Raw genomic sequence first — 13,505 nt, forward strand, 5'->3', positions numbered from 1 at the left:
TAACGCATGCATTAAATGAAGTGACTATAATTTAAATTCAAAGCAACATCCTTCAAATACTAACACGAGAAACGTGTCTGCTTTCTGAAATTCTTTGAAACATCTTTAAACATCGAAATTATTGTGAAAAACGACGAAGAATCCGCGATGCAAAATGCACGTGATCAAATAAAAGAACTCTCTCTAGTGGCCTCACAGTCAACACAAGATACCCAACGTAGAATATGTAGAATATCACAATCACAAGAACTTCACAATCACGAGAGGACAGGGCTCTCATCACACCCATATAAACTGAAGAAAAAGAGACGGGGTTATTTTATCCCACTAATACCATACGAAAAACCCACAACAACGTGGGAAAAGTCATGTTGCTTCACAGACTGCCAGCTCTCCGCGCTTGGCCACGGGGGACACCCTCCCTCTGGAGTTCATTGGTCAATTCACACGTCCATCTCAGGGAACTCGCACGCGATTGGTCGCTGATTACCCAAAAAAGATGCGATAAGTGGCTATCGTGCCGCTTAGAAACGAAACCAAACGTTTGGAAAAAAAAAAAACCCCGAAAAAAAATGTGATTCAAAAGGGAAACGAATGTTCAGCAGAAAGTCACGGCGAGGCGCTGCGGAAACGCATTCCTAAAAGACGGTAGGCGTGAAAGCGCGCAGGCGCCGCCCGGGTTTTCTGCATTGCTCTGGAAGGCTGAACTGGGCCGCTGGTGTTGCGCTTGTTTACTGTACGTTACCGAAGCTGTCACTACAACCGGGAGGGGGGTTCTGTCGGTTCTTTTATGCTCGAGGCGTAACGTTTAGCCTGTGTACTGTGGGCCACGCGTAAGGACGGCTGGACTGAAGCGCAAAACGGAACGAACGCGCATTTTCCTTCCGCAGAACGAGCTCGCGGGAAGGCCGCTCGCTCCGTGACTCCGGAATGCACGCGACGCAATACCCGAACGATTATTCGAGTCGACGGGAGATCATGGCAGAGAGAAACTGTGGGACGGCAGCTCCCGCTTGTTTGGCCCCATTCTGAGGTAATTTGAGCAGCTTTCCCTTGTGCGTGGCTCATAGCGACTGTCAGTAGTTTTCAGCTTGCCCTTTAATTAAGATGTCATTGCATGCCACGTTAGCATATTGATCTTTTCTTCATATTGGTTAACCAATTAACCTTGTCGTGTTGTGTTTCTTTTTATTTAAAGTTCCGCAACACACACACACACTAATCGGAGTTTGCGAAACCATAACACGCGTGCGTTGTCTCGTGTCCAGTCCTTAGGCTCTCGCGGCAGGCTGCGGCATGGCCCACTTTGACACGGAGTACCAGCGGCTGGAGGCGTCCTATAGCGACTCCCCTCCAGGAGAGGAGAATCTGCTGGTCCATGTACCCGAGGGGGCGAAATGTAAGGCGACACCTGTCGTGCTGTTGCAGTCTGACCTCCAGCCGATTTTTGCGTGCTTTTGTCAAATCCCGGACTCATTCTCTCTCTCTCTCTCTCTCTCTCTAGCTCAGTGGCACCACATTGAAAACCTGGACCTCTTCTTCCAGAGAATATCCTTTATGCAGGAGTGATTATAATGAGAGTGTAATCATCTGCTGTCTGTTTAAGGTGCCATTAAGAGACTTTTAAGACACTTATGACAAGCGATATGATGAGTCATGATGATTTTTCTTCCCTTCTGAGTCAGCCGTCAGCACCAGTACCAAATTCTCTTTAACTTTTGCTAACGTCTATAATCTTCACCAGAAGAATGGATTCACGTGCATGCTTTTGGGTGAAATCTTTGAGCTTGTGTAAGTACAAAGTACTACTCACCAGGAAAAAAGGTTTAGCGTCACCACATCCTGCTGAGTTGGTACAAACACATTCTCCACACTCTTGCTCTAGCTCTTTAGCCGTTTGCAATCTGAGCTTTTCTAGGTGACTGTAAATATATACGCTGTCAATTTTATTTCAGACAATTGGTATTTGTGGTGACGTTCACCGTCTTCCTGGCCAACTGTGTAGACTACGACATCCTCTTTGCCAACAAGTTTGTCAATCATACTGACTCCTCCAAGGTCACGCTTCCAGACGCCTTTCTTCCAGTGGATGTGTGCAGTGCTCGGTAAGTCCGGTGAACTCTTTAGCATTTAAAAAGAAAACTCCTTTACTGATAATTGTCAGTGTTTTCTCTGATGTGCGTGTTCTTGTTCTCTGCTGTTTCAGGATCCGTGATAATGTCTTGGTCATTTTCATCCTGATTATCTCGGGGGTCTTCTGGCTCCATCGGTTGGTGAAGTTTTTCTACAACGTCTGCTGCTACTGGGAGATCCGATCATTCTACACAAACGCTCTGAAAATGTGCATGGTGAGTGCGCAGGTGTGCTGTCTGTCTGCTGATGTGAGCGCCGTGCTTACGTGAGGGCTTTCGCAGTGCTCTGAGTGGATCCGAGGATTTGAGTTTATTTACGTCAGGTTCTGGGGTTTGAGTGTGTTGTTGTTTTTTTCTTTTTCTTCTTCTGCTGCTCAAACCGCGGCACCGTGTCCTGTCTCGACTTTTGCAGGCGGACCTTCCTAACTTCACATGGCAGGAAGTGCAGTCGCGGATCATCGAAATCCAGAAGGAGCACCAGATCTGCATCCACAAGAAAGAGCTCACCGAGCTCGACATCTACCACCGCATCCTGCGTTTCAAGAACTACATGGTCGCCATGGTGAACAAGTCGCTGCTGCCCGTCCGCTTCCGGCTCCCCCTGCTGGGCGACTCTGTCTTCTACACCCGTGGCCTCAAGTACAACTTCGAGTTGATCTTCTTCTGGGGCCCCGGCTCGCTGTTCGAGAACGAGTGGAGCCTGAAAGCGGAGTACAAGCGCGGCGGCAACCGGCTGGACCTGGCCGAGAGGCTGAGCTCGCGCATCCTGTGGATCGGCGTGGCCAACCTGCTACTCTGCCCCGTGGTGCTGGTCTGGCAGACCCTCCACGCCTTCTTCAGCTACACGGAGGTGATCAAGCGCGAGCCGGGCAGCCTGGGCGCGCGCGGCTGGTCCCTCTACGGCCGCTGCTACCTGCGGCACTTCAACGAGCTGGACCACGAGCTGGCCTCGCGCCTCAACAAGGGCTACAAGGCCTCGTCCAAGTACATGAACTGCTTCGTGTCACCGCTGCTGGCTGTGGTGGCCAAGAACGTGGCGTTCTTCGCCGGCTCCATCCTGGCCGTGCTCATCGCGCTGACCATCTATGACGAGGACGTGCTGGCCGTCGAGCACGTGCTCAGCAGCATCACGCTCCTGGGCGTGTGCATCACGGTGTGCAGGTGCGTAGAACCTGCGCCGGCACCCGGGGGCATCCGCCCCTGATGCCGGCGCTGATCGGCCTCGCTGCTCTGTGTGTGTGGGTGTGTGTGTGTGTGTCTGCAGGTCATTTATTCCCGACAAGCATATGGTGTTTTGCCCAGAGCAGCTGCTCAAGGTGATTCTAGCGCACATCCATTACATGCCTGACCACTGGCAAGGCAACGCCCATCGCTACGAGACCAGAGATGAGTTTGCTCAGCTCTTTCAATACAAAGCAGTAAGCAAGCACCACCACCCATGCCATCAGCCACACCACCACCTACGTCAGAGAAACCCCAAGGAGGCAGCACACATGACCCACTGTGTGAAGTTCCCTTCACTAGTCCAGTCATTATGCATGTGCAGGTCATGTCTACCAGCCAATCCTTCGCTCAGGTTCCAGAGACGGAGAGATGTGTTGTACCATTTCCTGTCCACATATTTGTGGAGGACTCGGGTGGCGTCACGCATATTCGTATATTTCATTCGTTTTATCTTGTTTGCTCTGTTCAAATTGTGACGAGTAGTGTCTAATTTTTGTAAACAGTCACGAACATAGTAGCACAAAATAAAGCCAGACTTAACAAAATGCGTCCATCACGTCCTCTCCCAAAACTAGTGCCGGTGTCTTCGTAGCCGGTGGCTAAGCATGAATTATGGCGTTTCCAGAAGACCAGGTGTTAAGGAGGTTCAAATGGCAGTGCTTCGTGCCCCGCCCCCCTGGCCTTTTGACCTGTGGTGCTGCGCCCTCTATTTCCTCTGTGGCAGGTGTTCATCCTCGAGGAGCTGCTGAGTCCTCTCATCACGCCCTTCATCCTCATTTTCTGCCTGCGCCGCAAGTCCCTGGAGATCATCGATTTCTTCCGGAACTTCACGGTGGAGGTGGTGGGTGTGGGGGACACCTGCTCCTTTGCTCAGATGGACGTCCGTCAGCACGGCCACCCGGCGGTGAGGACCCTGCTCTTCAGGTGACACTAGAACCCTGACGAGTTCCCCCCGGAGGTTATGACTCAAAACTCCGATTGGTGCGTTGCAGTGGATGTCTGCGGGAAAAACGGAGGCGTCCATCTACCAGCAGGCGGAGGACGGGAAGACGGAGCTGTCGCTCATGCACTTTGCCATCACGAACCCTCAGTGGCAGCCACCCCGGGAGAGCACCCATTTCATCAGCCAGCTGAAAGAGAAAGTTCACCGGGAGGCCACAGCAGGGCAGCAAGGGACGGTGTCAGAAGCTCATGCTTTGGCGTCCACCCACTCCCTGCAGTCTGAGTCTGAGGTATGTGCCAAACTGCAGTCAGGTTTGAAATGTTTTAGGAACGGTGTCTTATGCACTACCACGGTTTAACAAGTTTACCCAAGACTATTTTGTATGTGTGTGTGTGTGTGTGTGTGTGTGTGTGTGTGTGCCTGCCTTCCCAACCCCAGCCTCGAAGCCTCATTGCAAACCTCCTGGCCGGACCACCATCCCTGGCCTCCTTACACCTGGGTCGAGAAGCCTCCCTAATCAATCACCTGTCCATCGGCATGAGCGAGGGGGCATCGGTCCTGCGCTCCCTCTCGCCGCTCAGCACCAGCGTGCACCTGCGGCACAGCTACACCACCACACGCCTGCCCCGGACCGACCACGCGGCGGGGCCAGGGGCCCACGCCATGGCAGGCTCAGGGTGCGAGAGACAGTAGATCTAGTAGATCTTCAGTAGATTTAGTAGATTTAGCTTCTTTTATCATGGAAAAGATGATCACTCATAATCTTTCTCCCAATAACTGGAGGGTTTAGGAGGCGGAGCTACAGAGGGAATGGGAGAGTGTTGGTCGCCACTTACCCGTTTAACGTCTTCACTTCCTGTCTCGTAGGACTGATGCTCATACTGTCAGTTCGGGCAGTAGCGCGTGGGAGGGTCAGCTGACCAGCATGGTCCTATCAGAATATGCCTCGACAGAGATGAGCATTCACGCCCTCTACATGCATGAGGTAAAGACGTGCGCCCGGAAACACAGTACACGTGACGCGGTCGCCTCGATGCAGGCGGACACACACACACAGCGGTGCGTGCAGGCTTAACGTGCGTGTTCCTGCCTCAGCTGCACAAGCAGCAGTCCCACGGCGAGCTGTCGCGACACACCTGGCACAGGCAGGAGAGTGACGAGAGCGACCACGACGACGCCGAGGCCGCCCGGCACCTCCCGCGCTCCAGCACCTTCCCCTGCACCGCCACTCCCAACCAGGAGGGGGCAGCACTCCAGAGCAGCAGCCAACGCCGCTACGGCGGGACCACAGGTAGCGGCACCGGGGCCCTTCAGGCTAAACTGACAAGCTGACAAACAGTAATGACAGCCTCGAGTTTGCCGGCTGCAACCTTTTGACTTTTGGGTGAGGACACCAGACCGGGTTTGTGAAGAGGGGCCTGTGTTGTCACAGTGCCGCGGGCAGAAGTGCTTGACGAACACGATTATAAGAAGTGATCGTTTTGTGCAGATACTCTGTGCGGAAGCCATCAGCTTCAGAGGACGCCCCGGGTGCCGATGGGCGGCTGGTCTGAGGCTCCACCGGTGAGCCGGCACCACGATCCCGTCCCGGAAGAGGAGCTGGAGGACAAACTCCCACCACAGATTCATAAGGTGGGGAGGAGCATAACTTCACATAACTGCAAACCTGAGTGTTGGGTGGAGCTCTAACCCTGGCTTACGTTTGGTTGATTGTTTTTTAGGTGACATAACGGGCGTGTTGTCAACAGCGTAGTTTAGACATGCAACGGTGACGACCTTCCAGCGACGTGTGTATTTATTCACTCTTTGGCAGCACTGAGGTTGGACCCTGCTTCACACCCTGCACAATCAACGGCTGACGCACTTGTAAATGCCTTCGAGAGTCGTACATGAAGGCGACGGCATTCCCCTCCTTTTCACTGACAAAGTGGCATCAGCTTCATCGTCCTGGGATAACCACCTTATTCCAGGCACGTCGTTCTGGGATGTTTCTGCCACCACATTCTGGGGTATAGGGGACGTCTGAGGCTGTAATGCATTATCCTCCCTCCACTGCATCATCACTTGTTCTTCTTATTTAAATTTGTCTGCAATTTACATTTATTGTTGTTGTTTTTTAAGATGGGTGAAGGGGGAGGGTGCACTAGTGTGTGCTCAAATTAGTAAGATAAAAATGCATAAACTTTTATTTAAACTGACATTCTTTAGTTCTTTCCATTATAGTAACAAATGCATATCCATTGCTCGAGTATCTTCATGATTATTAATCTATTGTCTTAAATCCATTTATAACTACGTCCTGTGCCACAGAAAACTTTGAAACACTAGATTATTGTCTAGCAAATCTAGTTTTTATCTTGAGGGCAAGCCACTGACACTTCTCCAAGCATGGCCCTGGAAAAGACACCGCAGTCCGATTTGCATGCTTTCTTCTGTCCTAGGGTTTGCACAGATTTGAAAATAAGAATGCACTTTAAACTTCATTTCTAATCCACAGGAGGTTTCAGAGTTTTTATTTGCTCTCATCATAAGTCGCATTTTGTGAACATTACACAAAGTCGTGTTTGTAAGAGTTGGCAAAGGAAAAGTGGGTAAAGATGGTTTACAGGCATCGAAAAGGAAGCTCTTGTTATAAAGAATTCTAAAGGTTTAGTACTTAGGAGTGAGGATTCACACTGGTGTACAGCACTTACTTACGACGTCTCCGAGAGGAAACCTGTGCATGATTCTTGACCTTTTTATCATTGTGCATCATTTTATAGTTGGCCAGGTAGACTTTGAAAAGATTTGTTACCTGAGCCAACTTGTCAACCATATATACCATGTCCTCATCCGTTGATATATATTTTGCCTTTTTATAGACTGTGTTGTATATTTAAATTTTGTACAGCTGTAAATTCATCATTAAAATGTTTAATAATTTGTGCAGTGAAAGCAGTTGTGTACTGAAATCTTTTTCCTCAAATATTCGGTAAATCTAATACGAAATGGATTTTGCAATTAAACCACATACACGAACGAAGCAAAGGCTACCAATAGGTTTCGCAGAAGTATATTTTGCAAATACTCTGCTAAGTGTTTCCATGTGAAAAGGTTGAGCCGCCCGAACAGGGACTTGAACCCTGGACCCTCAGATTAAAAGTCTGATGCTCTACCGACTGAGCTATCCGGGCTCTGGCAGAGGTAGCATGGCCTGCCATTTTGAACAAAAAAAACCCCGCCAATATTGATACAATATCATTTTAAAATGCCGTGTCGTTAAATATTGTGCGGGGATGGAAATGTTGCCACGGGACTAACACTTCCCGAAGCAGAATTAACTTAAGTCTCAGGTTCTGACGTTAACACATGCGCCAGCTGAGCTCATATACAAGCGGCTGTTCTTCCCCAGGGTAACACACAGCGCCTTCAACTTCAAACTGCTTGTATTTGCCATTTAGCGTTAGCGATGCTAGACAGACTCCAGCGGACTTACGCTAGAGAGATAGTGATTGGTATGCGCTTGACCAGACTGAGCAGTTGTGTTTTATTCCATAAGCTACTGGCAACATTTCTTCCAAATTCCAGATAAAAAATATTGTATTTTAGAGATTTATTTATTTATTACAATGAAAATGACCAATATACAAATACTGCAACGAAAGCAAGCTCCTTAATTTATAAACACAGTACTAATATTTCAACTTGGGGTGCGTCAAGAAAATATTTGGTGGAATAACTGATTTTTAAATCACAGCTTTCATGCATCCTGGCATGCTGTTGGATAACTTCACACTCATCCTGGATATGCCACTTCCAGGAGCTCGGCTTTGTTTGACAGCTAATGACTAACCATCTTCCTCTTGATCACATTCCAGAGGCTTTCAGTGGGGTTTAGGTCTGGAGACTGGGCTGGCCATGATAGGATCTTGATCTGGTGGTCCCTCATCCACATTTTGACCTGGCTGTGTGACATGGAGCATTGTCCTGCTGAAGAAAAAAAAAAGCCATGCGAGTTGGGGAACATTGTCAGAGCAGAAGGAAGCACGTTTTCTTCCAGCAGTTTTGTAAGTGGCTTGATTCATGTGTCTTTCACACAGACAAATCTGCCCAATTCCAGCGTTGCTGCAACAGCCCCAGATCACCACCGTTCCTGCACCAAATTTCACAGTGGATGCGAGCCACTCTGGCTTGTAGGCCTCTCCAGGTCTCTGTCTAACCATTACATGACTAGGTGTTAGACAAAACTGAAAATTGCACTCAGGGACTTACTCCAGTCCTCTACGGTCCAATCCTTATGGCCTTTTGCAAACTTCGTCTGGATCTTCTTTGCTTCTCGTTGATGAAGGGCTTTTTTCTAGCACTGCACGTCTTCAGCCCTGCCTCCAGAAGCCTGTTTCGCACCGTCCCCGCTGCGCAATTCACCCCAGCTGCTGCATGCCATCCTTTTTGTAGCACACTTGACGTCATCTTGCGGTTGTTAAGTGACACTTAAATAAGGTAGCGATCATCACAGGTGGCAGTCGTTTTTGACCTCCGCCAGTCTGTAGCTATTGTTCCATGTGTTTGCTGCTTGACCTTGTTCTTATGAATCATAGTTTCTTTTTTTTTTTTTTATCAGGATGGAAGCAACCCTTCTTTTCGTCATTAAGAACCTTTTTCAACTCTTTTGTCACGGTCTGGAGCTGTAGTTTGACTACACTTAATTTTTGGGTAGTCCTAGCACTGCTTTTCCTATCCAGCTGGTTCTATAACAAGAGAATAGTGATGACAGCAGCAGTGGTTTTTATCCTGTTGCTTGTTAGAATGGGATTTTGTTCAGGTGATCAACCTATTCAGCATTTCATTAAGGAGAATGAGGTGTCTGAAGGAATTCAAACACTTGAATGGAAGGGCTGCTGTAATTGTGGAAATGCTGATTTAAGAAAAAATTGGAGTGGTCTCATTTTTTACAGAGCTGTATGTCATCTTTTTAGATTAATCTTATTCATACCTTTTGTAATGCACATAGGATTTTCAAAGTCCACACCTTTAGTTAAAATTAAAAGGATTTTAATTTTTGTGAGCACCTGGCTGTGCTTAAGTGCATGTAGCAATAGTCGCTAAAACGCCAACACTACCCATAATTACGCAGGATATTTCTTATACTTTAACTATAACCAATTTTGACCAACTTCGACAATATTACACACAATGAACACACTCCAAATCTTAAAATATTTATTGAATTACATAGAAATGCTGCAGCTTCATAAAAAAAGTTAAAAAGTTTACAAAACGTGCACCTTTGTACAATATAACGGTGATGATTCTTTACAGGTTCCAGTGCTAACATTGTAAAAAACAGGTAATCTACACAATAACAACCATGGTGAACATTTACAGACCGTCTGGTGTGTGAAACATTTCGGAAGAAGCATAAAACAGCTCGCACTATTACCAAACACACTTTGGGTGGTCAGTGTTATCAGTTTGAGGTTGACAAAAAAAAAGTTCAATAAAACAAATGTCAAAAATAATCAAGTACCTCAACTCGCGTGTATAAAGAACATACACGGCAGGAACAGAAAGCTGCCATGTGTGACCCACTCGGCTGTTCACCGGTCAGATTTTCTGGAATAAGAGTGCACGGAGGGGGACCCTAGAGAGCAATGAGGAAAAACCGCCATGATGAGAAAAACCTTCCCAGCACTGTACAGAAGACGTTCAGTGACCACTCAGTGCCTCTCCCATCTACAGCCAAAGTGCCACCAGGCCAGAGAGAGTGAAACGTGACTGACGGCACAAGACGGCGCACGTAGCCTCGCCCAGCGGTGAAGGAGCATGCGGAGTCGGGTCTCAGCACCCCGAGACTTCTCACTCACCTAAGGGCCACATGTAACCCGGCGATAAGCAACTCAGATACAGCCAGCTTCTATTTTCGAGCAACCATTTCTGCCGAAAGCCCATCATATCGGGGAGAGACCGTCTGCGCGCCTCGCGCAGGACTGCTGGACGGGACCGGACGGCAGCGTGTGAACGACTGCAGGAGCACCTCACAGGACCCTAAAGCCCTCCACACCCACCCCACAGCTAATGACCGTATTGTGTGATCAGTCACATTTACTCCGGACATGCAACAGGACATGTTTTCTAAAGTAACCCGATGGTCTGAATTACCAGACAAGATCCAGATTTTAATCTGTTAAAGTGTTGCTATTGAGAGCTGGCGCGTGATTACACAGATGTTTAAAGGGACCAGGGGTCCCTCACTCATACTCGCCAGTGCAGTTAGCCAAACAACCTGAGAGTTCAGAGTGATTTACACTGAAATGTCCAGTAGGGGTCAGTATAAGGAGAGACCAAGAGGAACACCTAATGCTACAGAGAATGTATGCAATAACTGACCATGCTCTATACAAAAATGTTCAGAGAAGTGATTACTGCTATTACTATTATGAAAGACAGATTGGCAGACAGAAGTGACTTAAGAAGCTTGTTAAGGTGTGATGGTGTGAAGCATCACGGTGCATCCTGGCCCTTACCTGGTCGAATGGCTCCCAGACGCTGCTGAACGTTCTCCAGGTGCTGGATGTACTCAGCCAAGGAGCGCTCCTGGTCCTGAGAGGGCGTGAGGGTGCGCTCTGCCAGGGTGGAGACGCTGCCGGGGCCTCCCCTGAAAACCACATGGGTCAACTTACATCAGCCAAACGGCTCCTGGGGTGTAACTGCAGTGACTGGTGAAGGGGACAGAAGCCCTGGTCACGCCGGCCTCACCCGTTGTGCAGCCTGAAGGGAGATTTGACTGGGGGCGAGATCACGCCCCTCTGTGAGAGGACGTGGTCATGGGTGGCCACCAGAGGAGAGACCACACCCCTCTGTGTGATGACATGGTCACGGGTGGGCGGAGAGTTGAAAGCAGCCCCAGAATGCTGTGGTTTCAGAGCCTCTGTCCTCAGAGCTGGGTGAGTGTGTCAAAGAAGCACAGTAATTACAATACATTCAAAACCATTTTCAGTTTATTATTTCACTTTAACGAGCACTGTGGGTTTTCAAGCCACGGTCGTCACCTGCGCCGCTCCCTCCTGCGCTCTTCCTCGTCACCCTCTGCCATTTCCTGGTGAGGAACCTCAGTCTGAGGAGGAAGAAGAGAAGGAGATCAAATCCCAGCGGTGACGCTACCTCGCGTTTCGCATGGGGAAGGAAGTCCCGCGGCCCTACCTGGAGATGGCGATGAGGGCACGGGCGGCACTGCGGAAGCGGCTGAGGGGCGTGGGGGCGTGGGCGGGACCCAGCGAGGGCTGCGCACCCATGCGGGCGATCAGCGCCAGCGTGGCCTGCTCGCAGTCCTGGAAACCCCCTAGCAGCAGTAGCAGGTAACGCTTCTGGTAGGCCAGAGACTTCCTGTAGCTCTCCGCACGCAGGTACTTCTCATACAGCCGCTGCACCTGCGCTCGGGAGCGGGGACAGACGAGGGTGAGCTTCACTACAGAGTCCACTGGGAGGATGAGGCGTAGGCAGGAGAATGGTTCGGAGGAGTCACCTTGGTGCTGGACAGGTCAGGGACGGCCCTGTTCTCGATGCCAGCCGTGACCCTGGCCAGGTCGGCCTCAGCCCTGTGCAGCGCCGTCTGCAAAGCCACCTTCTCCTTCTGCCAGGACAGCTTCTCCGCCAACGCCGACGAGCCTGTCTGCACAGAACACCAAGACCCACAATTCAGCGCAAGCAACTCTGGCCTGTTAAGGATGGCCTCATAACTCTCATGCTCATTCTGTCTCCCTCTAGTGGACACCAATAGGTTTGGACTCATTCCAGCTGTCTGAAGCTCTAAATGCTCCATGAGCCTTAGAGGAGAGGAACTCTGCTCCCCTCTTACTGTGAAACAGGTACACACACACAAAAAGCTGTGAAGGGATGTGTGTGCACGCGCGTGCATGCAAGACCCTGACACGTTTCCAGGGAGAGCCTGGGAGATGTACCTGCTCACTACGTTTGAAGTTGAGCAGATCCCTCTCCAAGCAGGATACTGTGTGTGTGAGGGAAACCTTCTCCTCACTCAGACACGACAGACGTTCCGCCAGCTCGGAGTTCTCCTTCAACACGCGCTCAATCAGCGAGGACTCCTAGAACACACCCACACCCAACCAGTTCACTTTCCTACTGGAACACACAGACCAGTGTTTTCTCTAAACACCTGGCCTGTGCAGCCCAGTGTGTACAATGAACCCTTGGTGGAGAACCGCCAGTGTGCACTCCACCTGCGTGTGGGCGTGTCCGCCAGGGCGGGGCTCATCGGAGGTGGGCAGGGCTCTGCGCAGGCGCTCCGAGGCAAGCCTCTTCTCCTGCTGCTCCAGGCCAGCCAGGGTGTGCTGCAGCTGCCGGACATGCTGCTGATCGCGCTCGCGGAGGACCTCCAGCTCCCGCTGCGCACACACAGAGACGCACACTTACTTTTGGCTTGAGTACAATGGCATGTCCATCACAAGTCCATAGCTTCCAGCCAGGGAAGCACACGCACAATCCTCCCCCTACCAGCTTCTCCGTGGTGCGCTCCTGCCTCCTCTCTTTGTCCTCTTGCTCCTGTATCTCCTGCCTCCGCTGTTTCTCCCTCTTCTCCTCCCGCACCCTCTCCTTGTCCATCACGTCCTTCATCTTCCCCTTCACCTCGTCCAGCTCCACCTGGAGCTGCGTGGCCCTCCGGCGCTCCGCCTCCAGGCTGCGGCCCACCTCCTCCCGCTGCATCTGCAGACCCTCCAGGGCCTCCCGCAGCCTCCTCGCCTCCTCCTGTCCCCTGTGCGCCTCCTCCTCCTGCCTGCGCCTCCCCTGGAGCGCCTGGGCACGGAGCTCCTCCATGGTGGTGGCGAGCTCCTCCGACCGGTTCCGCTCATGCTCCAGCTGGGCCCGGAGATCGTGGATGAACCTCCCGTCATGGGCGCTGGCTACCTCCTGGGCGCGCGCCTCCTGCGCCTGGCGTGAAAGTGCGTCCGAGAGCTGGGTGGCGCGCTGACGCTCGGCATCGAGGTGCACCAGGGCCTGCTCTGTGCGCTCACGCTCGTGGGCCAGCAGCGCCTCGCAGCGAGACTGCTCCATCTGCAGCTCCGAGCGCAGGTTGCTAGTGGCAACACGCTCCTGTTCCAACTCCGAGCCCAGCTGGCACAGACGCGACGCCTGCTCAGACAGGGAGGCGCGCAGAGACTGCAGACAGACAGACGCACACACACACACACACACAGCACCGTTACACTTAC

General features: G+C 50.9%; 2 protein-coding genes and 1 non-coding gene across 12 annotated transcripts in view; 1 reads left to right on the forward strand and 2 right to left on the reverse strand.

Moving 5' to 3' along the window:
• The first annotated feature begins 495 nt into the window (after positions 1 to 495).
• atg9a (ATG9 autophagy related 9 homolog A (S. cerevisiae)) lies at positions 496 to 7,233 on the forward strand. 4 transcript variants are annotated; one of them, XM_027018708.2, is made up of 16 exons: positions 496 to 648; positions 891 to 1,033; positions 1,269 to 1,399; positions 1,505 to 1,548; positions 1,727 to 1,791; positions 1,956 to 2,105; positions 2,207 to 2,348; positions 2,545 to 3,293; positions 3,397 to 3,550; positions 4,081 to 4,260; positions 4,349 to 4,588; positions 4,738 to 4,976; positions 5,167 to 5,284; positions 5,395 to 5,590; positions 5,789 to 5,931; positions 6,021 to 7,233. In XM_027018708.2, the coding sequence occupies exons 3-16, from the start codon at positions 1,297 to 1,299 to the stop codon at positions 6,027 to 6,029; spliced, it is 2,532 nt and encodes an 843-aa protein (XP_026874509.2). In that variant the 5' UTR covers positions 496 to 648; positions 891 to 1,033; positions 1,269 to 1,296; the 3' UTR covers positions 6,030 to 7,233. The 4 variants fall into 4 exon arrangements, 3 of the variants coding, with proteins under 3 accessions (XP_026874509.2, XP_026874508.2, XP_081566438.1); XM_027018707.2 differs by lacking the exon at positions 496 to 648 and having other exon boundaries at positions 655 to 1,033; XM_081710312.1 differs by lacking the exon at positions 496 to 648 and having other exon boundaries at positions 655 to 1,033; positions 6,113 to 7,233.
• Positions 7,234 to 7,399: 166 nt separating this feature from the next.
• Positions 7,400 to 7,472, reverse strand: trnak-uuu (transfer RNA lysine (anticodon UUU)). The gene has a single exon. It is a non-coding gene; the product is annotated as a tRNA-Lys (tRNA).
• A 2,009-nt stretch (positions 7,473 to 9,481) lies between these two features.
• pcnt (pericentrin) overlaps positions 9,482 to 13,505 on the reverse strand; it is a 28,877-nt gene continuing 24,853 nt past the window's right edge. For 5 of the 7 annotated variants that reach the window (XM_081710317.1, XM_081710318.1, XM_027018691.3 and 2 more), the window contains 9 exons: positions 12,790 to 13,452; positions 12,516 to 12,680; positions 12,237 to 12,380; positions 11,801 to 11,947; positions 11,479 to 11,705; positions 11,328 to 11,392; positions 11,035 to 11,218; positions 10,803 to 10,933; positions 9,482 to 9,919 (listed from right to left, as the gene is read on the reverse strand). In XM_081710317.1, coding sequence (XP_081566443.1) covers positions 9,876 to 9,919; positions 10,803 to 10,933; positions 11,035 to 11,218; positions 11,328 to 11,392; positions 11,479 to 11,705; positions 11,801 to 11,947; positions 12,237 to 12,380; positions 12,516 to 12,680; positions 12,790 to 13,452 — 1,770 coding nt within the window. In that variant the 3' untranslated portion in view covers positions 9,482 to 9,875. The other 2 variants (XM_081710315.1, XM_081710316.1) reach the window with 2 other exon arrangements.

This window comes from Electrophorus electricus, chromosome 3, assembly GCF_041902795.1.
Source record: "Electrophorus electricus isolate QZ-2024a chromosome 3, ASM4190279v1, whole genome shotgun sequence".
In the NCBI taxonomy this organism is placed as follows: Eukaryota; Metazoa; Chordata; class Actinopteri; order Gymnotiformes; family Gymnotidae; genus Electrophorus; species Electrophorus electricus.

What these genes read in the sequence shown, in the direction of transcription:
- atg9a (XM_027018708.2), top strand. Translation starts at nt 1,297, where the DNA reads ATGGCCCACTTTGACACGGAGTACCAGCGGCTGGAGGCGTCCTATAGC. An exon ending in GTGGATGTGTGCAGTGCTCG is followed by an intron (nt 2,106 to 2,206) that starts GTAAGTCCGGTG and finishes CTGCTGTTTCAG; the next exon opens with GATCCGTGATAATGTCTTGG. An exon ending in AGCTCTTTCAATACAAAGCA is followed by an intron (nt 3,551 to 4,080) that starts GTAAGCAAGCAC and finishes CCTCTGTGGCAG; the next exon opens with GTGTTCATCCTCGAGGAGCT.